At 55.4% G+C, this 25,321-nt stretch overlaps 1 protein-coding gene across 7 annotated transcripts in view; it reads right to left on the minus strand.

Annotated features, from left to right (window-relative positions):
* Positions 1-4,944: 4,944 nt before the first annotated feature.
* Brsk2 (BR serine/threonine kinase 2) overlaps positions 4,945-25,321 on the minus strand; it is a 54,796-nt gene continuing 34,419 nt past the window's right edge. The window contains exons 4-22 of one of the 7 annotated variants that reach the window (XR_009379477.1): positions 25,069-25,209; positions 24,627-24,743; positions 24,038-24,071; positions 23,814-23,882; positions 23,551-23,697; positions 22,195-22,226; positions 21,733-21,897; positions 21,438-21,535; positions 21,213-21,363; positions 19,148-19,213; positions 17,279-17,339; positions 16,287-16,494; positions 15,845-15,893; positions 12,472-12,595; positions 10,814-10,994; positions 10,648-10,737; positions 10,360-10,454; positions 8,345-8,392; positions 4,945-6,744 (exon numbers count right to left, since the gene is read on the minus strand). Coding sequence is in view for 3 of the 7 variants with exons in the window: in XM_059264341.1 (XP_059120324.1) it covers positions 6,725-6,744; positions 8,345-8,392; positions 10,648-10,737; positions 10,814-10,994; positions 12,472-12,595; positions 15,845-15,893; positions 16,287-16,860; positions 17,279-17,339; positions 19,148-19,213; positions 21,213-21,363; positions 21,438-21,535; positions 21,733-21,897; positions 22,195-22,226; positions 23,551-23,697; positions 23,814-23,882; positions 24,038-24,071; positions 24,627-24,743; positions 25,069-25,209 (2,167 nt within the window). In the remaining 4 variants the exon portion in view is untranslated. Of the gene's footprint in view, positions 7,208-8,344; positions 8,393-10,359; positions 10,455-10,647; positions 10,738-10,813; positions 10,995-12,471; positions 12,596-15,844; positions 15,894-16,286; positions 16,861-17,278; positions 17,340-19,147; positions 19,214-21,212; positions 21,364-21,437; positions 21,536-21,732; positions 21,898-22,194; positions 22,227-23,550; positions 23,698-23,813; positions 23,883-24,037; positions 24,072-24,626; positions 24,744-25,068; positions 25,210-25,321 lie in introns of all 7 variants that reach the window. The other 6 variants (XR_009379467.1, XR_009379478.1, XR_009379476.1 and 3 more) reach the window with 6 other exon arrangements.

A 25,321-nucleotide genomic window follows, 5' to 3' on the forward strand; every position in this document is an offset into this window, starting at 1 on the left:
GCCTGTGTCCTCTCAGCCTGCTGTTTCATATTACTCTTCTGAGTCTTCCCTGAGGCTCCTGGGAAGGGAAGGGTGCAAGCACCTTGACCTTATCCTCACTGGTTGTACCTCCTTGAGTGAGGATGGAGGCCTTCAGACCTGTTTAGAGTTGGCTCAGGAGGAGGCAACTTGCTGCCTAAGTGGGGACAGGGCCTAAGTTCCAGCCTGTAGCTGGCCCTGGGCCCAAGTGTGCTAAAAGGGACACGGGGGAGACAGACATCGTTATGGTTTGGTCCTCACAGACAGCAAACTCAGGTCTTTGGATCCTGGCAGCCTGCCTGCTGTGCCCCGACAGGTTTCCTTTACATGGTGGGGCCTTCCTGGGTTTTGGTGTTCGCCTGGCCTCTTCACTTACTGCACCTCAGCAGCCCCTGGGAGGCTGAACTTGAGACTGGAGGCTTTTCTGTTAACTCTGGTGATTTAGCTCCTGTGAGCACCTGACCAACCCCACCTACTTTCTGACATTCTCAGCAGCCATCTGCCCCTATCTAATGATTACCAGAAAATTCCAGGTACATGGAGTCTTCACGGCTTGGTCCTACTCCCTCTTTATAGGCATCTTCTGAGCCTGAGGCAGGAAGATTTTAAGTTTGAGGCCAACCTAGGGCTACACAGGGAGCTCCTGTTAAAAACAAACAAACAAACAAAAAAACAAAACACCTCCCTGGACCAACTTCAAGCCTTTTGTCTTAGTTCCTGGTAGAACCCACCAGACTATCTGAGCCTCTGCCTCTGGGTATTACCTACCACATCTCCTGTCGCAGCCAGACCCCTTATGTGGAAACCACAGGGTGCCCACACAACTGTATGTCTAGGACTGCTATAGGATCCTGTGGTGGGACCTCAGCTGGCTGAAAGTGCCACTGGAGAGTCCTGGGGGCAAGGGAGAGCAGGAGCAAAGTGGAGCTTGACTAAGTGAGACTTCCCTCTCCTCAGCTCCCAGGTACAGGAAGCTGGACTAGGGCTCCCCAGGGAACAAAGCCCTGGCCACCTGGTGGAGGGGAGGGTACCCAGTGCAGACAGAGTCCTTAGCTCTGGCTGCTAGGAAGATGGGTTTCTAGCTGGAGCTGCTGTGAGGAGCCTGAGACAGAGCCTAAGTAGAGTGGTATGCCTCCACCTCCTTGTGGGGGGTGTGTGTGTGTGTGTGGGGTACATCTGATAGGAAAGAGTGGCAGGACCTCCAGGTACATGGTGTCACAACCTTTGGAAGGGTATCCATGAAGGGATGGACATCTAGGTAAGGGCTGCCATCTGCTGGGCTGTGTGCTAGGGCCCAGCTTCCATGCTCTAAGGCACACGGGGCAGTTGTGTATGCTCTCCAGCTTCCATGCTCTAAGGCACACGGGGCAGTTGTGTGTGCTCTCCACCATGTGGATGGCTCCTTGCTGTCTCCTTGATCCCTGCTCCATGGTGTTGTCATCTGTATAGGGAGCAGATCTATCAGGCAGTCCTTGGATTCAACCTTTGGTGAAGTTGAGTTCAGCTCAAGCTGAACCAACCTGGGGCAACAGATAGAGGCTGACTGCTGATAGAAAGGCACATGTGGAATGCCCAGAGGTCCCTAAACGGTAGCAGAAGTATGGCTGTCAGTGGCTGCTACCAAGTGAGGGTCGGGAAGTGAAGGAAAGGGTGCAGCCAGGAAAACCCACTCCATCCCTGAGAATGCTCAGAGTTGCTGTGACTAGTTGGGAAGTGGAAATACAAATGTGAGCAGCACTGCTAGTGAGGGCTGAGGAGAAACACATGCTCCTGGGAATGAAAGATGAGATGTGGTGACAGAAGGTAGCTGAGCTATTGCACAGCTGTGTGGGAAACAGGATTTGAAAGCAGGCAACTTGAGCATCTGCCAGAGGTTTCCAAACAGCATGAAAGGCAAAGCATGGTCTTGCCAATGTGTATTCTGAGGGGAAGAAGACAAAAGAGCTATAGCCCAGTAGGGAGCTAACACTTAATGACTGTGAAGCACACAGGCTATGTGAATGACGAATGACACTCAAGTTTCATTGTCAGGAAAATATACTTCCAAGATAGGGCCCAGATGAATCTGGGCAGCCCTGTGTTTGTACCTCAGCAAGGCAGAAAGGCTAGCCTAGTCTGTTCAACAGCAGTTACTGATACCTTTGGTCAAAAGCTGAAAGTAGAGCAAAGATTATTTGTGAAGGACTTGTGGACAAGCCTTTGTCTTAGGGAGTGAGTCCTGTGATAGACACAGAAGTCCAACAAGGTTCTTGAACAGTGCATCTCATCAGAAGCCCTGAGATGGGATGAAACAAAAGGCTATTGAGTCAGAAAGCTCTCAGGTGGGAAGTTAACTAGTGCAGTAGTGGATGCTGCTTTTCCTACAAACTGGGCAGCGCACAGGGCTAGACCCCTGAGCCATAGAGGATGCCTGTCACTGACTTCCTGTTTGTCCTTCTGTAGCTGGGAGTGCACGACTTTGTATTGGCCTGCAAGTGTAGAAAGATTACTTTCAGGATAGATCACACACTCCTACGGCTTCACACATAACAACCTCTTTTGACTCAAGAGGATGCAGTATGAGGCCTGGCTTGTGATGAGTTGGGACTTTGGGGTGTGATGAGTATTTTGCATACGGGATGGAAGTTTAAGTGTGGCCTATGGGCAGACTGAAAATAATGCCTCTCACATCAAACATGCCAAGGCCCTCACCCTGGAACCTGTTAATGTTATCTAGCACTGAGAGGACATAAAGTTATAGGTAGAATGAAGGTTGTAATCAGCTGATATATGGTGATGGAGGTCTCAATAAGCCAGGCCCTTATTGAGACAATGTCCATAACAGTGGGAGGGACATCAGCCAGTAGAACTAGAGGCAACAACACAGTGACTCAGTCTGGAGCACCTGTTTGGAAGGCAGTGGTAAGGCCCTGAGCTAAGGGATACAGAGCCCCAGGAACCCCAGGAGTGCCAGGGTGGCCTCCCCAGGTAGGAGTACTCTTCCCTCACCTGTCAATCCAGCTGTGTATCTCAGGTATCACACCCTTGGTGACCACCACCATCCCCTGGCACTTGGCTGCTGTTTGCTCTTTACTAAACTTCATCAAGAGACCTAGGCTAGTGGGTATAGAATGGTGTCAGTGGAGGGGTGGGCATTGGGTCACAGGAGAATGGAATACCTGACAAGGAGCCATCAGCCAGGCTGGAAGTCTGTAGTGAGCTGGCATTGAGGTGCTGGCGGGGCTGTACAACAGCCCACCCTGCAGCTGACCTGTAGGACTTTGAGGCCCCATTGTCTCTCCAAGGAATTGTGCCATTCTGCTCTCAGGATGCTCAGCTGAAGGCAGCATGAAGCCTGAGATGGCTCACCAAGGTGGTTGGGTTTTTGAGCATCTCTTCTTGAGAGGCTAGGTTGTGCTTCACTTGTCGGGTGAGGCACCCATCCTACCTACACACTTCCTGCTGTCTCGGGACAATCAAGTTATGTCCTGAGATGGGCTGGCCTCTAGAGGCCTTCTCTTTACTCTTTGGTAGTCCTCATCTTAATTTCTTCAGAATGATGTGCAGACCAGTGGGTTTAATACTTAGTGTGAACTGCATAAGGCCGAGTCTGGTGCAATCTCTTCCTCTTTATTTTTTATATGAATAATGGGCTGAGCTTGCTTTGCCGTATATACAGTCAGAAGTGGGATTGTAGGAGGTTCCTTTATGAGCCTTGGGGGTGCAATAGTGTGCAGATGGGAAGCTGCTGGGTCTGTGAGGTAAGCTGGCATCCTTAGTGCCCACCAAGGCTGACTGTAGACTACATGACCAGTGGGCCAGCTGGAGGAAGATCTCATGGGGCTGGGTGGGTTGCTGCTCTTAGCAAAGCAGATGCAGGACCATGGGAAGACATCTTAGCACCCAGACCAAGATAATCAGTCACCTTTGGATCAAATCCTTATCTAAACCTACATTTCAAGCTAAAGTTAACTGAAAAGCTCAAATAGGAGCTTGGTCCCTTGTCCTCACCAAGTGCCTTCTAGGTACCCTACTCCTTAGAGGGCACAGGAACATCAAGAATTCAGCAAAGGGTGACCCTGGCTTTACCTTGTTGCTTTTTTGTCCTGGGTTTTGAGCTTGATTCTGCAGAGCTGCTTCCTTTAGGTCACAGTGAAGCTAGGCAAAAATGGCTCTTAGACTTCTCTGGTAAGATTATGTGTTAACTAGGCCTCAGCTCCAGGGCAGGACCTCATTTGGAGCTACTGTACCCCCAGGAGACACATAGTAGTGTCAGAGAGCTCCAAAAGGGTAGAAGAAAGCTGGCATCTACTAGGCAGAGGCCAAGGATGCTGTGAACTCCTACAGTGCAAGACAGAACTATCAGCCCCCACTGTCAATGTGCTATTAGTAGAGCTCTGCCACTACGCAGTGTGGCACCTGTGCCAAATCCACAGCTTCATGGGCTGGACACTTTGCTCAGACTCCTGAGAATTGTCCAGCCTCAGGCTCTTGGGCATTCAAGACATGGCACTAGACCTGTCCTCAATATAATAGCAACAGAGAGGTAGTGATGAGGCCGGGGCATCCCGGCTGGTTACAGGGAGTATGGTAGGGACTCTCTTCCTGGAGAAAGCCCAAGTGCTAGGTGACCTCAGGCATACCTGGGGTGACACTGGCACTGCCATGAGGAAGACGGCACTCCTGTCACTTGTAGTATCTTCCTGGCAGAGCTCCTTGCCAGCCTGTCTCTAGACTGCTCTTTCCCTAGCTCTGGTTCTCAGGAAACCCATCCCTGGTGGAAAAGCCTAGGGCAACACCCTAGTCTGTTTAACAGACCCCATTCCAGGGGTGGACCTCTTCCCTGAGCACAGCCCAAACAGGTACAAGTTGGGGACAAGAGCCACTTCCAGACATCCTGTGCCCTTTCCCATTCCCACCCAGCCCGGACGGAGACCTTGCATCATGTGTCTTTATGGAAGGAATTTATTGTTCCAGAACTGAAATTGCTCACAGTTATTTGACAGGGGTTACACCAGATGGGGCTTGTCCATTTCTGTGATGTCTGCGAGTCCGCGTGTGTCCAAAGTACAAAAGAGGAAGGCTAACAAGAGGTATTGCTTTCAGTATCCTGACTCCGTGGATAAGTTCCTTCCCACTTGTACTGCGTGGCTTTGCTGTTGTTATAGGTGTTTGATTTTGCCCTATGTATGGGAATCCCAGCCTATGGTGGTTGAATGTAATAGAAGCATTAAAATCTGTACATGAGGGGAAGAGCAAAGGCATGCATGAAACCTGCCCCCCGGCCCCTCCTGCTGCTACGCTGGGCACCTTGGGCCAGCTGGGAGGGACTGGCTCAGCCAGACAGAACGGAACACAGACAGAAGCTGGGGATGAGGGAAGTGAGGTGGGCTTCAGTGGGCAGCAGGCAGTGGTGTGGGCCCTTTGCCCTCACCACCTCCAGGAGGAACCCACTGCAGAGCACATTGCTAACTCCATTTCTGGCTTTGATTTTTTTTTTAACTTTTTTATTTTAATTTTTAAAAAGCCCCGAGGTACCCCTGCCATCCTGTGTGTGAGTAGGGTGCCAGCTCAGGGCCTTCTCGCTCAGACACCAAACCAAGATCACCCTCAGCCTGGTGCAGCAGAGAAGTACTGGGCAGTACCTCTGGGAAGCAGGCACAGTTGGCCAGTGCAAGCTGACGCCCTGTATCCTGAGCCCTCGTGTGGAACTGGAGCTGCTGCTAAGTAGTAATAAAACAACCCGGGACAGAGCTAACCACATCGTTCTTTAAATATATATATATATATATATGTATATGTGTATAGAAATAGCCAAGAGCAAGGAGTCGAAACACAAACTCTAGCTCTGCCCCAGCGGCCCGACCCCACGCCCTTTTCCAAAAACAACCAAGAAAAGAAAGTTTATAAAAATATCTTGCAGGAATTCTTTTAAAGTTTACAGTAGCTTGCCAGTGCTGCATCCACTGGCTGGCTCCCCACCGTTCCCAGCCCCACAACGGCTCTGTCCTTAGAGGGAACCTGGGCTCCAGACACACCCTGCCCAAGTCAGACAGACAGAACAGACAGACAGACGGCAGGAGGGTGCTGCTGCTGCTCCCCCTTCCCTGAACAGAGAACAGAGACATAAAGAAACTCAATAAATTAAAACAGCAAATAAATAATACTGGTCTCAGCCCAGCCTCCACAGCTTGGCCAGCCCAGGCAGCTCTGGAGCACCCAGCTCTCTTATTTCCACTTCAGCCCGAGAGAACCATCACAACCGGAGCTCTGCAGCCTGACAAGGTGGAGCAATGGATGCAGATGAGAAGAGGTGGCCCTGGTGAGGCCAAAGTGTGAAAAGGCGAGGTGAGTGGCCCAGGAGGCCTCCAGATGTGGCGTGGAGGACAATCCATTCCCACTGCTTCACCCACCATGGTCCCCTACCCTGGAAGATGGTGGACAGGTTATCCCTGTCAAGGGTCTGGTCACTGGGAGTCCAGGGTGGCTGGGCTAGAAGAAGAGTCCCCTGGGAGTCAGGCCCTCCTCCCTTGGGCCATGCAGAGCTGCCAGGGAACGGGCAGAGGTGGTGGACAGTGGGCTAGCCTCTCTGCCCAGCAGCAGCAGCAGGAGGAGGAGGAGGAGGAGGAGGAGGAGGAGGAGGAGGAGGAGGGTGGTCCGCAGCAGCTGCCTTCAGTCAGCCAGTGTCCACACGCAGCACAGAGGATGGCCTCGTGGAGGTGACATGTTAACTTTTCGGGATAATTCCTGGTATCAGAGCGGAAACAAGCGATGCTGTCAGAGACAGGCAGAGACAGACCGCAAGAGAGAAAAGAGAGCAAGCCCAGCAGCCCAGCCTGCGGGCCACGCCCTGGCCACTCTCCTTTCCTCCCAGGCTTGAGACAAGTTCTGGGCAGGCAGGTGGGGCCTGGTCCACACAGGGCGGCAGAAGGCCACAGTCAGTGCTGTGCTGTGCTGTGCTGTGCTGTGCTGTGCTGGGGAGGGACTAGTGTCTAAGGCTGCTCACGGTGGGCGGCGGGCGGCCCCATCTTGGCCATGTCCTTGCCCATCGGGTACTCGGTGTCCCCTCCAGGGCCAGCGGCCGCGGAGTCACCCAGGGGGCCGTGGGCACTCCGCTTGGCGGGTGTGCAGGGGGCCTGGGCCGCCTGCCCATTCTTCTCGTCTGAAAAAAGTTGTTTAATTACGTCAAAGAAGTTACTCAATGGGGTGCCTGGGTACACAGAACAGAAGACAAAAAGAGAGAAAAGAAAAGAAAAAGGGGGAGGGGAGAGAGGGAGGGAAGGAGAGAAAGAACAAACAAATGAACGAAGGGGCCTTGACAAGAGAAAGAAAAACCCAACGAGATGAAGTCAGATGGAATGGCAGAGCAAGGACAGGCGGGTAGCAAGCAGGGTGGGCAGGCGGCCAGTGGGTCCCTAGTGCCAGGAGCAATGCAGTGGGAGGGGCTGTTGGCTGTGGGATAGACCCTTGGACCCTCCATACCTTCAAAGTAGCATGGGACCTGGGGGCTGCTTCTGAGAACTGAGGCCCAGCACTGGCAGTGAGATTCCTCCCTCACCCAGTGTAGCTCTGAAGGCCCTGGGCCTCCCTTCCCAAGTGTCACGTAAGCTGGCCAACCCCAGGAGTAGAAAGAGCAATGGAAAGACCAGGGCTGAGTCAGACCCTGGGGTTGGCTGCTGCTCTGTGGGTAATGATTGCTCTCAGAAAGGGTGGCCAGAGCCAGTGACCAGCAGCATACAGGGAGAGCCTGGCCCTGGCTAGCACAGACAGCTTAGCAGCAGACAGACAAGATGAATGGTTGGCGGGCAGGCAGGGAGCTGGGGACAGGCAGCCACAGCTGGGTTTCTGGTCCTGGAGGGCAGAAGTAATGGGTGACCCTCCACCCTCCTGGGCCTGTGCTCACTACCCAGCTGTGCCAATTGGATCCCTCAGTTCTGTTCTCTAACTTGACACCAATCTGAGCCCAGTACTAGATACCCCTCCTCTTCTGACTGGCATGGTCTATGGACAGGTGTCCACTTGCCCTCCAGGGCAGTGCTACATATAGGCAGTGCTTTTACATATAGGACCTTTGTGGGCCTCAAGCACAAAGACCTTTTCCTGCTCTGAGCATTGAAGTCCCTCCTCAGCCTGGCCTGATTGTAGAAATGGGCAGCAGGAAGTGAGTGGTTAAGACCACTCTTGGTAGAAGATGGGGCCCAGGGGTGGTGGGTAGTCCACTGCCTGTGCATACACAGGGGACTCAGGACAGTCCAGGGACAGTGGGACAGCACTAATCAGGGTAGGCTGTGGGGGCACGCAGTGGAAGTGGCAGGCTGGGGGCCAAGTGAGCATGAGGGGTTCTTACCACATTTGGAAAGCCGCCCCGTCATCACTTCCATACAGTTAGTGGTGTCTGGAGCACAGAATGGAAAGAGGGAGGGAGACAGTAAACAGGCTGCCCACCTGCTACCTGGGGCTGGTTGGCAACCTGTGGCCAGCCAGGGTGGGAGGGGGCAGGACCCTGAGAAGGCTGGAGCCAGGGGTGAACAGAGTCCAGAGGGATTGGGGCTCATAGAAGAGCAGGGCTATGAGTAGAGAGGGCCTAAGAATATTGGCTGGCAGAAAGGGGAGCCGAGTCTGCAGAGACAGGGTGAGAAAACAGGCAGGCCCAGGGAAGTGTTGGGTTTGGAAGGAGCAGAGCTGAGAGCTAGGATCTAGGTCAGAGTAGGCCTATGACTACAACTGGGTGGGAGCCAGGCAGATGGTGGATGGTTACCCTCCAATAGCCAAAGCCAGAAGACTGGAAGTGGTCTTTCCCCCTTGTGGGCCTGTCTCCCCTGGGCTGGGTAAGCCTCTTGCTCTGGCACTGTTTAACAGGCCACCTGTACAGTGCCTGTACCTCACCACCACTGGCTCCCATTTACCCATCTCTCCCACTATGCTAGGCCTGCTGACATCAGAAGACCTGGATGGGGCATGTCCATTGGGCCTACTCATTCGTTCCCAGCCTCCTCTCCCTGAGTGGGGTCCCTGTCTGAATGGTCCCCAGGTATCCCGGAGGTCTATTTCTGCCCACTTCAGCATGCTAGACTCTGGAGCCAAGCTCACGGGACAAGGGCCCAGGACACAGGGACACAATGGGAAGGTATCAGGGGCACAAGCTGAGATCCAAGAGTGGGTGGTGCCCAACAGTCTCTAAGGTAGGTTCTGGCACTGATAGGGCTGACTGAGTAGAACTGGTGGGTGGGTCCTGTGTACAGGCCACACCCACCATATTCCCTGCAACACCTGGGACATGACACTGGGTAGGGCTATGACAGAACATCTCAGAGGATACTCAGGAGTACAGGAGGGTTGCAGTGTCTGAGTGGTCACCATGATCAGAACCTCAGCGCATGCTAGACCCTGGATTTACTTGCCTTAAACAGCCCTGGGCTGCCTCTGCCTCAGACACTGCCTGTCATTTCTTGCCCTCAGTTTCCCACTACTATTGCTATTCCCCAGCCCGTTTTCCTCCTTCCAGGATGGAGGCCTAAAGCCCCAGGAAGACAAGACTGAAGTACAAGTGCCTACAGGAGCATCTGGCCCTGCCTGCTCGAGAAGAGTGGACAGCTGAATGAGACCAGGGCTGCTGGGGCTCCAGCCCCGCCTGCCAGATGATAAGGCCCATGTTGGGAGCACATCTACAGGCGATGGAATGAGGATGGAATGAGATGAGGAACAGGTGGAAAGGACCTACACACACACACGCACGCACGCACGCACGCATGCACGCACTCGAAGTGACTCTAACAGGCCCCAGATGTGGAGACAGTAAGCTGGGAATAGGGCTCAGAGAAGCTGGCCCCGAGCCACATCCCATCTCTTCTAGACTTCTCAAGAGTGTCTAAGTAGCCCCATGCCATACACCATCCATCAGTCTGTCCCTTTGCTAAAAGATAGCCCGGACTCTATCCTAGCTATTATTCTGACACACAGGTCCCATGTGTATGCCTATGCATAGGGCCAGACACACAGGCACTACCTCCTCCCATAGACACCAGCAGCCCAGGTGCCTTTCTTAGCACCATGCTAGGACCAGAGCCTCAGACCCCATCCTGCTTAAGGCAGAGCTCTGGTGGTCAGTGGCATGGAGGTGGCAAGTCCCAGCCTTTGTAGGGCATTTCAGGGGGAGCCCCAAGGATTAAGGCCTTGGGCCCTACTCCCAGAGCCTGCTCAGGCTGCCCTCATGTCTAGCTGCCTGGGTGCTGAGCCTGCAGGCCTGTCCGGAGCCAGGCCAGGTGAGTGGCCACAGGGCACCCCTCTTAGGGCAAGCCTGGCTCTTGCAGGAGGCCCTGCCCGCAGCCCCTCCCCTCCCCGGCAGCAGGCCGGACACCTTACCTGCCAGCGTCAGAGGCTACTCTCGTAGCTGGTGGCCACCTTCTGGCCCTTAAGCCCAGCACCCCAGCTTAGTCCTGGCGCTGGCGGGGGTGGTTCTACGGTGGACAAGAGGCGCCTTTCAGTGTGATGCAGCCCACCATGCCCTGGGAGGGGCCCTGCTCCCTGAGGGGTGCAGCACTGCTCAGGGCAGGGAGGTGGGCATCCGTCAGAGTAGGAGGCCATATCAGTCCTCATACCTCCCATCCAAGCAGCACTAGCCATAGATGCTATGCCAAGCCCCCACCTCACCTGACAGGTGCTGGGCTGATGGCTGGTCATGAGTGCTCAGCAGCTGGGCCTGGATGGTCTCCACCACCCTCTTGAAGCGGCGACTGGGGCCTGGGGGAAGACTGGCAGTCAGGGCACTGGCAGGACCAGTGAGGGTCAAACATAGCCACCAAGTGAGCTGGCTTACCTGAGAGCAGTGTGAATGTGACTGAGTAGATGCCATTCTCCTTCTGGGCCTCTCCACCCTCAGTGTAGGTGATATCCACCTGGAACTTTACTGGCTTCTGGAACACCGCTGGGCCCCCTGTTGCCTTATATTCGGCCCGGAAGCTTGTCTGGGAGATAACGCTGTGGCTGAGGCTGGGTATCTGCAGTGTGCACAGGTTGGACGTGAGCGCAGCCTACCAGCAGGCCTCACTCCTGGACCTCTGGGGAGGTGACCTCAGAAGAGCCAGCACTATGTGGGCACCAGACACAAACCCAGCCCTCCAAGTCATCTCCAGTTTTAAGAACCAAGTATAACAACAGAAGACTAACAGAAACTTCAGAGCCCCCTTGCTCAGCCAGCCAGGGTGTACACTAGCCTCTCTCCTGGGTTTCCCACAGAAAACCCTAAACTGGAAGGGGTTAGATGGCCTTAGAACCCTGAGTCAGGGACAGGAATAGCGGAGCATCACGGTAGTGATCAGGAAAGCTATGGGCCTTCTGTGGCTGTGGGCTGTGTGTGAGTCCACAGCCCTGAGGACTGGTCACTTGCACTTGACATGCACTTGTCATGCACTTGACAGCAGCAAGAGCAGAACTAGAAAGCAGAGAGGGTCACCCCAGTATACAGGACTAGCCACCATGGGGAAGTGCTGGGGGCCCCAGGCTGGCCTGGTGACCCAGGGGCCTTGTGAAGGGGTGTAATGGGTGGAAGTGAGGAAGAGACAGACTCAGGTCAAAGGGTAGGAGTGCTAAGGAGACACAGCAGGCCAAGAGTCTGGCCAACCTCAAGGTGAGCACTCTATTGGGAATGGCCTTCCCTGGTTTGAGTCCTCCAGCAGACATTCTCAGCTGTCCCCAGGGGACCAAGGAAATCCTTCAACTGTAGCCACAGATATAGTAGTTTGAAGATTCTAGGGCAGAAAGGCAAGGGCACCTTGGAGCAGGACCTATCTTGGAATAAGGCAGGCACCTTCTGATGGATAACCATTGGAAAGATGACTTCCCTGGGCCAAAGTCAGCATATTGAGGTCCTGGGGTGGGAGGTACAAGCTGAGGAAAGTCCTAGAGAGGCCCAGCCCAGCATAAGGCAGCCCTACACAGGAGGGACAGAGTCAATTCTGAGGGTACTCTGGGAGTTCATATCCTGGCTGGAAAGTCTCATCTCCAGTCTTTAGGTGCCTTTCTGCTCCTTAGAACATAGAGGTGCCCCATGTTTTCTGAGAACCCCAGTCTCTTCAGGAAGGTTGGGGGCGACAGGAGGTCACAGACTTCAAATCAGGAAATAATATGGGAAACAGACTCTGGGCCTCTAGATGTTAACTGGGTGTTATCAGAACCCACACAGATCCCACAGGCTCACAGCCTCTTTTTAATTTATGTGGCTACCTGTGCTTCACCCTCAGTCTCAGGGAGGTTTCACCTGAAGACCAGCACACCCCAGCCACAGGCAGCTCCCCACTCCCAGAGGTGCTGTGCAGCTCCCAGCAAGTTGAAGGCCTAGGTAGACAGTGGTGGTCCAGGCAGAAGAACATAAGGACAGGTGGGTGTCCAGAGTTAGTGGGAGTGAGAGGTCCTGTGGTCTGCCTGGAGGCTGGGCCCATGAGTGAGGGTTTCCACCTGGCTCTGCTGTAACCTCACCGAAAGGAAGGCATGAACGATGTCAGCCTTGATGGAGCTCAGGGGCTTGTCCTTGATCACCACAAAGATCTGCTCCTCCTTCTCGAGGTTGATGAAGTTCCCAAACCACGATTTCTTGGCCAGCCTAGGCAGAGCAGAGGCTGCGATGATGGGACTGTGATGCCTGGTCCATTCCTGCAACCTCCGTAGGGGCTGGGGCAGTAGAGCCTCCACTGCAGAGCAGTGCTGGTGCTCCCAACGACCCAGACCAGCCCTGTGGCCCTAATGCTAACTTGACCACACCACTCCCCCAACTCCACAATCCAACACTAAGGGCAACCCCCACCTCTAAACTTACCCCACAAACAAGACAAAACCTAACCAAATACCTTTTTACCATAACAACCAAAATCCTTAACCATCACCAAACTTCCCTAACCATAACCCCTAACCTTCCCCCAATATCCATAAACCTAGACCTGTATCCTCAGCCTGAACCCTATGTCACTAACCCAGACTCCATGTTTTTAACATGGACCTCTTGTCCCAACCTTCACCCTACAACCCTAACCCCAATCCTATGTCCTTAACTATAAATTTCACCCCAACACACACCCAACCACAAGTCCTTGACTCCTATAGAGATGTCTGAGTGGCACTTGTTGGACATTCCACTGGATAGAGCATGGAACAGGAGAGTGTCTAGGTCTCACCCTCGATTTGGGCCCTAAATTTTGGAGAAGCATGCTCTCCAGCTTCCTGGTAGAAATGTTCCCGGTGCATGCTACAGAGTCTGGTGGGGCTCTCTGGGGTCAGGTAAAGATTATGTGGCTCCACACCCCAGCTTGTGGAATAAGATCCCTGGCAGACCCTCAGAGTCAGTTACAGAAGGCCCTGCCCTGAGCTCTCACAGCCACAGCCTCATCCAGGTCTGGCATACACTGCCCACAGGACTTGTTTTCTTCCCATGATAGCTTGACATAGTGCTTGGCCACCACTCCACTACTGCCTAGCTGACCTCAGCTGTCCGGCCAGCATACACCAGTACCACCCCTGCCCACTGCGCCACTCCTCGCTGTATACACCATCTCCTAAGTTGTGAATACTTGACTCTTATGTAGAATCCTTTGGCTTCAGGGGCTGGAAATGGCAATCCAAGGGGATGGAAGGCAGATATCAAACTTCCCAGCCTCACATGCAGGGCCCTACCAACTAATCATAGGCACAGCTGAAGCTCTTACCAACTTGCTGACAGGCTTCCCACCAACATCTGCAGAGACCCCAACCCAAGCCACCACCATGGGCAACTGGAAGAGATTCTTTCCTAGCCCTAGAGACCACCACAGCCCATTGACACTTGGCTTGCAGCCTTGAGAACAGAAAGCAGGATGTCCAGTCAAGTCATTGCTAGATGCCTGTTCCATAGATCCTGGGGTGGGGGTTTGGAGGGTTGGGGGGGGGGCGAGCTGCAGGCTCACTCATGGCAACTCCCAGGCAACATGGCCAGGCAGACTTCGACTGCCTGGTATAGCTGCAGTGGGGGCACAGTCAGCACCCCCAGAGATATCCCTGTATCAGTGACTCAGAGGCTGGAAACTGGGGAAGTGGCCACAGAAGCACACTGGTGTTCAGGGACAGGGTTAGCATGTGGCTAGCATGAACAAGAATATCTGTGCTGGGAAGCACAGGCCTCTGTTCACCTAGGCTGAGTGTAGATTTTCCTGGCTGTGTGACTGCCACCTTGTTCATTTCTGGGGTGGGTCTTTTGCCTCTGTAGCAGACATAGACACCCCCCCCCCCAGCCCCTCTGTGCTTCAGCTGTCAGCTCTGTCCAGTCCTGTGTGTAAATGTCCCTTGGGCAGGCCCTACCTATGTCTAGAGACCAGCAATGTGGTTCTGGAAAAACACAGGTAGAGCTTCTGGATGAAAATCATAGGTGCAAGCAATTTGTCTGGTATGGCATGTGAGACATGGCCATGTCTGAAAAAAGCCAGAGGATCAGAGGGGATTGCATGGCACAGGGTGACAAAGCCCATAACAGAGCTCTGGTGTCCATATTGCTGGGCCCTAATGCTAGCCTGGGCACACAGAATTCTGGGTGTGGGCTGCATGAGAGAAGGGCCTACCTAGGTCAGAGGGCAAAAATCATTCAGCTTAGTGGGCCCCAGCTAACAGCTGAAGGCTCTGGAGGGAAAGGCTCTGGAAGAGTGATTTCTATAGACTGCTGCAGCTCCCACGGCTTCTAGCCAGCTGGCCCGAGATCACGGATGACCAAGGGAGCCAGTTCCTGAGCTACCTCTCCTCTCCTGGTTATAGTTCTGTGGAGGCCATGACCAATGAGGAACTGGCTTGTGAGAGAAAAGGAGGGCGCTAAGACCTTAGCTCTCCTGGGCCACTGTGCAGGGCTGGGGGAGGGTGAGAACAAAGCTTCCAGAGGATCTTGATCAAGGAGGAGGTGGTGTGGAAGGCCAAGGCCTTTCTCACTGGCCTTAAGCTAGTCACAGATTTTCTACTTTTCTAGGGAAAAAACAGTATTTATAAGTATACCTCCAAAACCTTTGGTCAGAGCAACATAAAGGCCTAACCTAGGCAAAAATGGCCCTGTGCTCCCAGAACCTCAGGGCAGGCGCCTCTGACCTCCACCTGGACAAAAAGCCTGCACAGCAATTACCTCTGCAGACACTGCTCCCAGTGGGTTAGCACAGAGCAAGCAACCTCCAATAGGTCCTTACTGAGTACTGGCAACACAACTGAGGCCTTTCTTCTTATCTGGCCACTGTGTGAGGTTGTAGAGCTACAATGATATACGCCATGCTTCCCCCCACCTCGGTCACACGACATTTTCACACTTTCACACCAGTAGCTACCAAGGAGGTGATTACTGAGAGGCCACTGTGAAAGACACGAAGAAGCCACACTATACGGGCATTCAGCATTTGTAGGGTGGCAACACTGGGCCCACCTATATTCCCTTTCCTCCAGCTGAAGGGTAGAGGTACTCTGTCTGTCCCAGGCCTCTGCCAATTCTCCCTCTCCGCAAGCATCACAAGCCAACCAGGCTACTGGTGCTCTACCTGGGCCCTACATCTTGTAGCTGTCTTTTCTCCTCAGCACAATCCCGTTTCTCCTGTGTCCAAACCATCCCTGTGATCCCTTAGACTCCTGGGAAGGCCAGGGCACAGTCACTTGCTTCTAGCCAACTTCAGATTCCTCAGAGGACATGTCTACCACTGGCATTCCTCATGTGGACAGGACCTAAAGTTCATAAAAACTCATGGGCTAGGTCAGACCCAAGGGGTTCAGGCCAGGGACCAAAAGCCCTCAGGTGGTTACCCCTGCCCAGCAGGAAAGATCCTAGGTCTCTCTCTCACCAGCCTCACGCAAAGCCACTTACTCTGGAGAGGACTCTGGGGTCAGGTTGGACATCTCCTCTGGCGTGGGAACTGTGTACAGGAAAGGACAAGGGCAAGGCTGGGTGAGCGCTGCAGGTTGTGTCCATTTGGCCCCCTGGCCCAGTGCGCTGTCCATGCTCTGGTGCGTAAATCCCATTGTGCCTCTCCAACCTCCCCCGCCCCCACCCCGCCCCCTGAGCAGAGAACTGGCCCCACCACAGGCCAGGACCTATAGACTTCCTGACCACCCAAAAGGCCTCACTGAACATAACTGCTGCTCAGAAAATGACAGAATGGGGCCTGGGACAAGAGAGGGTACAGGGCAGACTCGGAGACTTGTGGAGAGGCCCACAGACCTGCCAGCTGTAAGCATGTTCCATCTCAGCAGTGCAGGACCCCCCTATGCAGATCCCACCACCTAACCAGCCCCACATCCATGCTAACCTTGCAGTTTCCGGCGGTGGAAGCGAGGTGAGCCCAGGAAGCTGTTCTTGATGGAGTTGAGCCGTGTCCGCCAGGGCACCCCTCCAACACTAGGACTGGATGGTGGTGTGGGGTTGGGTGTGCCAGCTGGGCTCTCCTTTGGCGTGTGGACAGGCGTCCCTTTGGGGGTAGGAAGGGGACTACCCCTTGGTGAGGGGTGAGGGGTCACCTGTATGGTGGGGACAGATTTGGCGTTTGATTCAGTCCCAGTTGGCAGGAGCCGAGCAGGGGCCGGCAGGGTCGGGGGCCCAGGGGACAGGGCCAGTGGAGGGCCAAGGCTGGCTCCAGGAGGCCGGGTCTGGGTGCAGGCCGGGAGCGGATTGGACTTGGTGCCCTGCAGCGGCTTGTCAGTCAGCTTGGCCTTGCACGGCAAGGTCTGAGTCTTGGGGTTGGGCCGCAGGGCGGCCTGTGGAGAGAGGATGTGTCCCGGCCGAGAGGCACTCCGACAAGCTTCAGGCTCCGAGGAAGTGGCCGGGGGGCAGGCCACATGGGGAAGCTCAGGGGGCAGAGGGGGCAGGACGAACTTCCTAACAGGCTATGGTGGCGCAGAGTAGGGGCAGGAGGGGTGACCGCGAAGTGGAGCCCATGCCCACCCCACCCACATGCACACACAGCAGCCAGGATCAGCAAAATCATTCAAGCAGGACCCCAAGCAGGACCGGAGGGAGGGGGCAGGCAAGGGGAGGGTTTGCCACAAAAGAAAACAAGTGACACACAAAAACGGACAACACAAAACAAAAGAACATGCAGTTAGCCAGCGCCCAGCATCAGAAAAGCAGCCAGGAGGGTGCCCACAAAGGAGGCCTGTGTGCAAGGCAGGGAGGGGGGCTACTTCCCAGTCTGTGGAGGCCCTGTTCCCCACCCCCGGGTACTTTGGCTGGGGCTCCTTTTTTTTTTTTTTATTTCCTGAGGCTAGCCCTGTAACCTAAGGCTTAGGTGGGGTAGTCACTCACCCGAGGACTGCTGAGTGGACTTGTGGAAAGGCCTGAGGACGCACCACTGATGGATCGAGACCTGGGGGTGCAAAGCAGAGTATTGATTCAGCAGGAGAGGGCTCCAAGCTCCTGTCCCCTAGGTAGCCTTTTCAGGAGGCCTGGGGTACTGGCCCAGAGCTCCAAGGCTCCTACCATGCCCAGAAAGGTTTCTGGAGGCACAGCTGTGTCAGGGATTATCCTGCTGACCTTGGCAGTCACCATCGGTATCCAGCCAAGGTTCCTGGGGCTCCTCTCCACTCAGACGAGCCACCCACCAGCGACCCCAGGCCACCCACCAGCGACCCCAGACCAGGCACATGAAAAGGTACTAAGGGGCTCTCAACAGCAGTCCATAGACACTGTGTGGACAGAGGTGCAAGGACACGCAATAGAGGATTCCCGTGAACTAGATATAGCCTCATGCATCCCATGACCCTGGTACCCAAGTCCAGCCTCTCCAAGGCTGTACTGTACAACGTCCAGTATGTGGTTCACTACCTGGGCACTTGCCCAGTCCTTTCACATCCACCGCTACCCACAAGAGAAGCCCAGGACCATTCCACAGCCTTCATCTTAACCCACTATTACCCCACCAGGCTGAAGACCTAGCCTGCAAATAGCTAGGGGCAGGTGCTAGCCCTGTGTGTTCACTGCAACATGGTAGCACAGCTGCTCTGCAGGTCAGAGACCAGGCCTTCCATCCAGCTCACCATGAAAGGACACAAAAGCACTGGTTCACCCTTGGCAGTGGGACCTGCCATCTTGGGTGGGAAAAGTGGGGGTGGGGTACAGCCACAGGAGGAAAGAGGACAGAAGAGCACTAGACCAGCTTGCACTGCCCCGGCCTGCCCACCAGGAGCCAGACTATACACAATGGGTCTCTGATTCCTGCCTGGGCAACTCTCACCTCGAGCACCTGTGAGCAGAGCCCTGTGTCCATGACCTCCGAGTCTCTCCACCCACTGCTAAAGGAACCCAAGAAACATTGGTGACCCATGGTCAGGGCAGCATGCCTGGGTCAAAGTGGTACCAGGGCTCCCTACTGGGACAAAGGTCCAGGTGTACAGCTAGGAGCCAGGCCCTGAGAAGATGGAGATGGTCATACCAGGAGATGGGAGAGGGGATGCAGGCATGAGCAGTGAGGCCTAGGCCTTTGATCCCACCATGCCAGATAGGAGCACATTGCTGGGCACAAGGGAAGAAGAAGGGAAGCTGAGATGGAAGCATGGGAGCCATATCGACCTCTCCTCAGTCCAGCAATGCTGCAGTGGAGCTGCAGCTCGTCCAAAGTAGGAAAGATGACTCCAGCCCTGAGGACAGCCAGGTGGGCAAGAGGCAAGCAGGAAGGGGCACAGGCAGGTACAGGGGGCAGTGTGCTGCTCAACAGGATGTGGCCCAATCAATCAGCAGCATGAGTGGGCAGCAGATGTTACTGGCCTGTTGTCACTTGCCAGGGGCTTGGACACTCAGTCACTTAAACTGGCCAGCCCTTGGGGGAAGAGCACCCAAGGCCGTCTGGACAAAAGAGTGACGGGGTAGCAGGCCTGTAACCATAAGGGGGGTCTGTTCAGGGTGCAGGGTTGTGCCCCTGTCCTGGCCCTATGCAAACCTGGAGTATGTGGCCCTCTGCTTTGGGCTGGCCATGGGCCTTGCCCCAGCAACCCCACCCCTCCTTGCCTCCTCATAGCTGGCCAGGCTCTTCCTGGTGGATGATTCCATTCCCAGAAAGGAGAGGTGGAAGTGTCTGTTAGTAAAGCCCTGCCTCCAGGCCCACCTCTGTCTGCCTGGTTCAGGCAGGAGTCCTGCATCTGGGGCTGGGAGGACAGGATGGATGGGCAGGGTGTATACCTGTCTTCTTTGCTGAATTGGGGATGGGCTTCAGCGATATCCAGGCTTTTACTGAACACTGCTTTACTATAGCAGGAACAAAGCGAGAAAACAGAGTTACTGCCCTGGCCACATGCATGCAGGTCAGCTGCTGGGCCATGTGCTGCCTGGCCACACCGAGCAAGCCCTCCAAGCATGGCCCGCCAACCCCAGGCCACTGTACGGAGATAAAGAGAGAGGAAGGGGACAGGAGCCACAGCACAGCCTGCCCTGGGTGACCTTCTGGGTAAGGAGCCAGCCAAGCTTAGGGATATCTAGACTCACCACCAGCCACAGGATCCCTTATCCCAACCAGTGGTCCCATCAGAGCCCGGTGTCAAGTGGTAAAACCAGAGCAGAAGCAGGCTAGATGTGCCAGGACAAAGGATCTTCCATATTCCCTTGGAGACAGCCACCACCCCACTGATGAGCCCACCCTGTAGCACCTAGGCCTGGAAGGTGTATTAGAAGCCAGGGAAGCTCACTCAGGCTTTAGATGCTGGAAGGGCTGAGCTCTGGCCCTCAGCTACCCTTTGGGGTTCAAGGGAGGCCAGGGAGAGGCAACCATCTCTCGAGCAGATGGTGTGCACTAGAGCTACTGGGAGAGTCCTGATGAAGTGAAGCATATCCACAAGAGGCAGGATCCCAGAGAAGGGCTAGGTAAGAACACGGCCAAGAGGGACCCTTGCTGTCCCGCCTTGTTGCCAGAAGCCGAGGGGGCTGTGGGCCATGGCTGGCTGGAAAGTTGGAAGAAGTTTCTCAAGGAGGGAAACTTTGAGGCCAGAGCATGAGTCAGCCCAGATCCATGGGGGAGGGCCTAGTGGGGCAGAAATACCAGTACCCTAGAGTCAAGGCAGAGGAAATCCTATCTTGATGACTACCTAGCCACCTCATGGCTCCCAGTTCCTGACAAATTCAGGGGCAGACCTGGCCTGCTTCAGCACTCAAGCTCCCAGCAGGAAGAATGAACTGTAGGTGGGTGCTGTGTGCAGAGTACAATGCTGACCTCTGCTGGCAGGGCCTGTGGGATCTCCCAGCTCCAGGTCTGTTCAAGGATGACCCAAAGCCCTGCTTGTTAGGGAGCTCCACTCAGCCAGGGCAGGCTTGGCAGGCTCTAAGTGCCCTTCTACTCATCGCTCTCCTGAATTGTACATCCTGCCCACAACACTGCTACTGGCCACCAGGGAAGGACGAGCCTGCCAGGCAGGGGACTCTGAACAAAGCTGTACCACATCACAGCCCAGCTCACTATAGATCAGAGACAGCCAAGCACCAGAGAGGGACGAGCCTGCTGAGCAAGGAGCTCTGAACATAGCTGTACCACATCACAGCCCGGCTCAAACAAGAACAGACCAGCCAGGCACATCTAGCCTAGTCTAGTCCAGTCCATCCCTGCTCAGCTCAGCCCAATTCAATTTTGTCCAGTCCAGTCTAATTCAGTCATGGCCAACTCAACCTAGCCCAGGACTGCCCAGCTTAGTCCAGACCAGACCAGCTCAGTCCAGGCCAACTCAGTACAGACCAGCTCGTTCTAGTCTAGCACAGCTCAGCCCAGATCAGCTCAGCCAGTCCAGTTTAGTCTAGGACAGCCCAGTTCAGACCAGACCAGACCAGTTCAATCTATCCCAGCCTAGCTAAGTCCAGGCCAGCTCAGCTCAGTCTAGACCACCCCAGCTCACCCCAGTCCATTTCACAACAGTCCAGCCCAACTCAGCCTGGTCCAGTTGAGTCCAGTCCAGCCCAACCCAGGTCAGTTGAGTACAGTCCAGCTCAGCCTAACCCATTCCAATCCAATCCAGTCCAGCCCAGTCCAGTCCAGCCCAGCTTAGTCAGCTCAGTCCAGTGCAGCCCAGCTCAGCCCATGCAGCCAGCCAGCCAGCATGCTTAGCACAGTGAACTCCAACCCACTCTAGTGGCCTCAGTTCAGATCCCAGGGATAGTGGACAGAGACAAGCAAGGCCAGAGAAAGGGTAGTAGGCTAAGAACCTGATGCTGCCCTGGCCAGGGCAAAGGAGGGAGGCTTGGGCCCCCAGGGGCAGGCACATACCTCTGGCCATGCTGAGCCATCTCAATGGCTCTCCGTGCAGGCACTGGGGAGCCACCATCTGTCACACTGAGCACTTCCATGGACTTGCGCTCAGGTCGCCGCTTGCCATGCCGGTTCAGCATTGGGGAGTCCACACGCTTCCGGGGAGGGTCTGTGTGCAGACTGGGGTCAGGCTGAGCCAAAAGCCAGGAACAGGGGGCACAGGGTAGGCTGGAAGCTTTGTACCTATCTCATTCCTGGGAGGTAGGTCCTCATCCTCATGGCTGGGATACCGTTCTTTCCGGTCCAGGAGGAGGAAATAGATCATCTTTTCCTGATTCTCCCTGCAGAAGGTGAGAGGTGCCAAGAGGGTGGGCATATGGTGATATGGGGTGCCTGATAATGACGCTGCAGGGACTCTGGCTGTGGCCAGCTGCCTTGGAGGGTCCACAGGGGGGCAACAAGGATGTTCCCTAGAGCAGCTAGAGCTTGGGGCATGGAGCCCAGTAACTAAGCCAGCCCTACCCCCACTCCAACATACTCCTCAGAGAGCAGGTCCTGCAGCAGCTTGTTGCGGTCCCGGAAGCAGCCCAGCGAATGCATGCTATCCAGCACATCAGGGTCGATGTCTTCCAGGCTGGGCAGTGAGCGGATCTGAACCTTGCGTGGGATGGGCTGTTCCGGCTCTGGCTCGTTCTTGCCACCTCTGTGGACGACAGGGCACCCAGCAGAAGTCACTCATTTCTGGCCCATTCTGAAACCATTCCACCCACCCTGAGGTGGCCAGGAGGGTAGGAGGTCCACCCTCACGTGAGCCCAAGTCCTGCTGCTGTCCCTGCACCCAGCCCTGCAGACCTCCTGTATCCTGCAACAGCCGCTCAGGGAGGCCGAGAGTGAGGCTAGGGCAGCCCCGAGCTGGCTGGCACCCTCCCCCCTTCCTATCAGGCCCTGCAGGCCACAGCAACAGGCAAAGCAGGCGTTAGTGGGCAGAGAAGCTACTTACATATACCATATGTGTTTCTGAATGTGCTCTAGCTACAAGGAAAGAGAAACAGGGGTTAGTACCGGGGGAGCCCACGTTAGGAGGTAGGGGGCCAGAGCGGGAGAACAGGAGGCAGGGCAGGGGCCGCATCCCAGAGGCCCAGGCCAGCACCCCTACTCCACCCCAGATGCAGAGGAAGTAAAGCCAGGGAAGGAGAGGCTGGGGGGCAGGGTCCACGGAGAAGAGAGGCAAGGAAGCAAGCAGTGCCCTGGGACCCTGCCTGGTTGGGCCCTCCCAGATCAGAGGGCATGAGTGAGGAACCAGTCCAGGAGGCAAAGCCAGGAGGCTGGGAGGGGCTGGGTGCAGGTGTGGGCAGGAGGCTGAGGTAGCCCACTACACCTTTCTCTCCATCCTGGCTCAGAGACAGGGATAACTTGCTTTGCGAGAGAGAGCAGAAAACATCTCTTCTAGAAAAGGCCAGCCTACCAGGCATCTTGCTTCCTTTACATTGGCAGATGCTGTGTGGCTTAAAAACCAACTGCTGGGGCTTCCCTCACACCTTTGCCCACCCCATAGCTGATGGAGCTATGAGGCTGGCACTGCCAGGAGGCATTCCACAAGGATGTCCAAGGGGCAGAATGGCAGTAAAGGGCAGCAAACTCTCCAGGGCTCACCTGAACCAACCACTCACAGGCTCAGACCCGCCATCTACCACACATGTGCTCCTAAGATTTGGGTACAGGCCCCCCACACCTGGGCACGCACACGGCTATGTACAGATAACGCACATAGGCACTCACCTTGCATGCAGCTGGGCACAGTCACATACACACACCTATGCACATCGACACCCACATACTGCTGTACAGGTGACACACACCTGAGGACTCACCCTGCACACAGCTGGGCACATGCTTTCCAAGCTGGGTACACACTCTCCCCCACCACTTAGATACACACAAATATATGCATAAGTAACACACACGGGCACTCACTCTACATGCAGCTGTGCACAGCCTCATGCACAGCTGGGCACACTCTGCCCACACATACCTGGGCACACATGCTAGCAAACACGGATCGACACTTGAGCCTGTCCATCTGGCATGGCACAGACTCACATCACTGTGCATGTGGTATGCCTGCAGCACACACACACAGGCCCTGGTGGGAAGTCTCACCCTCAGAGATATTTTCTCCCTAAAGTGCCCACGAGCAAGTGCTAGAGATGGAAGCTTGGCCCCACCGGTACAGGGCGGTCTGAGGAAGGGACAGGTCCAAGAGATGGTGTGAAGAAGGGACAAGAGGAGGGAGAGGGGCCTGGCTCCCCAAGGGTACCCGAGTTCTGGCTAGGGCAGAGGGGTAGGCAGGACGCACCGTGAGGCGCCGAGCTGCATCCACCTCAATCATGCCACGCAGAAGACTCTGGCAGTCTGGTGGGATAAAGTGTGGCATGTGAAACACACCACGCTTGACCTTCTCCAGCAACTGCCGCAGGTTGTCATCATCGAAAGGCAGAGCCCCCTGTGGGTAAGCAGGACAGCACTCATCATGGGTCAGTAGCACGGGAGGAGGGAAGGGAGAGGGGGTGTGGGGAGCAGCAGGGAGCGGAACAAGTAGGTGAGGTGGGTGGGGCTCACCACCAGCAAGGCGAACAGGATCACACCACAGCTCCACACATCTGCCTTGCGGCCATCATACTTCTCACCCTGTGGGAGGAGGGCAATGCCAGGTGTTGGCAGTATGCAGGGTGGGGGGTATCTAGTCGGGGATTGGGTCTGAGGGAAGGCAGCTGAGCTGTGACTAGCCCAGCAGTAACAGGATAAGGGGACCTTCCACCACAGGGACCCCGGTGGCTGCTTACCCGAATCACTTCCGGACAGGCATAGTGTGGGGATCTAAGGGCAAAACAGCAGGTCAGGGGGCAGGAGGCCAGGGTGCACAGCCCAGATCTTTACACCCTCCCTGAGGCTTCCTCCATGTGAGCCCTGCCCTAGGAAGCCTGCATGTGAGGTCTACAGGCCACTGCTGGTCTGGCCCCAGGAAGATGAATGGCTTTGAGACCAAGTCCCCCCAACCTAAATAACCCTGTATGCTCTGGTAGGAGATGGAGGTCTGGAGTCTGGGGACTGCTATGCTCAGACCTACCTGCTCATCTATCCAGACCCAGGAGAGAAGGCCCAATGAGATGTTCCCCCAGATCCCACCACTGAAAGATGATGCTGGTGCCAGACAAAGGGTCCCCACATGCCTACTATAAGGACAGGGGTCATGCCTCCTGCCCTCAGTCCAGCTCCAGTGCTGGGAGAGAAAGTCCTAGGGTTTCCCACCAAAATAGCCTGTAGCTCCGAAGCCACAGGCCAGTTTCAAAGCTTGTCCAGACTGGGCAGCAATGGCTATGGTGTCTGCCCCCCAGGGCTATGTCCTGGGCCTGTGGGGTACCACTCACTCACCCGCAGCTGGTCTCCAGCAGGCTGTCTCCCACCTGCAGGGATGCCATGCCAAAGTCTGCAATACGGATGTTGTTCCTCTCATCCAGCAACAGGTTCTCTGGCTTCAAGTCTCTGTGGCTGGGGAGTAAGACCCAGGTGAGCTGAAATGAGGCCCTGTACCCACTCCCCACTGAAGCTCCCTGATAGGGACTGCTCCCCTTTCTGAACTCCTGTTAGTCAGGCAGGCTGGTGGCGACCGAGGTAGGTAATATACTGGCAGCTAACACTAAGTGGTCTTCCTGGTCTGGGTGACAGGGACAGGGATGAGGTGGCCTCCTGCCCTCCGTAGGGATGAAGCACAGGTGGGTTCCTGGCAGCCTTTCAATGCCTCCTAGATGAAGCCTGTAGGAGCCCCCCTGCCCTCTTGAGATGCAGGCCTGACTCAGCCTGGCCTGGCTCGCACCATATGGAGTGGCTGTGGCAGAAGTCCAGTGCAGAGATGATCTGCCGGAAGAACTTGCGGGCCTCCTTGGGGGTCAGCCGTCCCTTCTTCACCAGGTAGTCAAACAGCTCTCCCCCAGACACGTGTTCTAGCACCAGGTATCTGTGGAATGGGGCAGGGGGACATCAGTGCCAGCATCATGGCCTGGTACATAGCCCCCGCCTGCCCTCCTGCTGCCTCGTCAGAGAGGCCTGGTGCAGGGCCCAGAGCAAGG

Source organism: Peromyscus eremicus, chromosome 1 (genome assembly GCF_949786415.1).
Source record: "Peromyscus eremicus chromosome 1, PerEre_H2_v1, whole genome shotgun sequence".
Lineage (NCBI taxonomy): Eukaryota > Metazoa > Chordata > Mammalia > Rodentia > Cricetidae > Peromyscus > Peromyscus eremicus.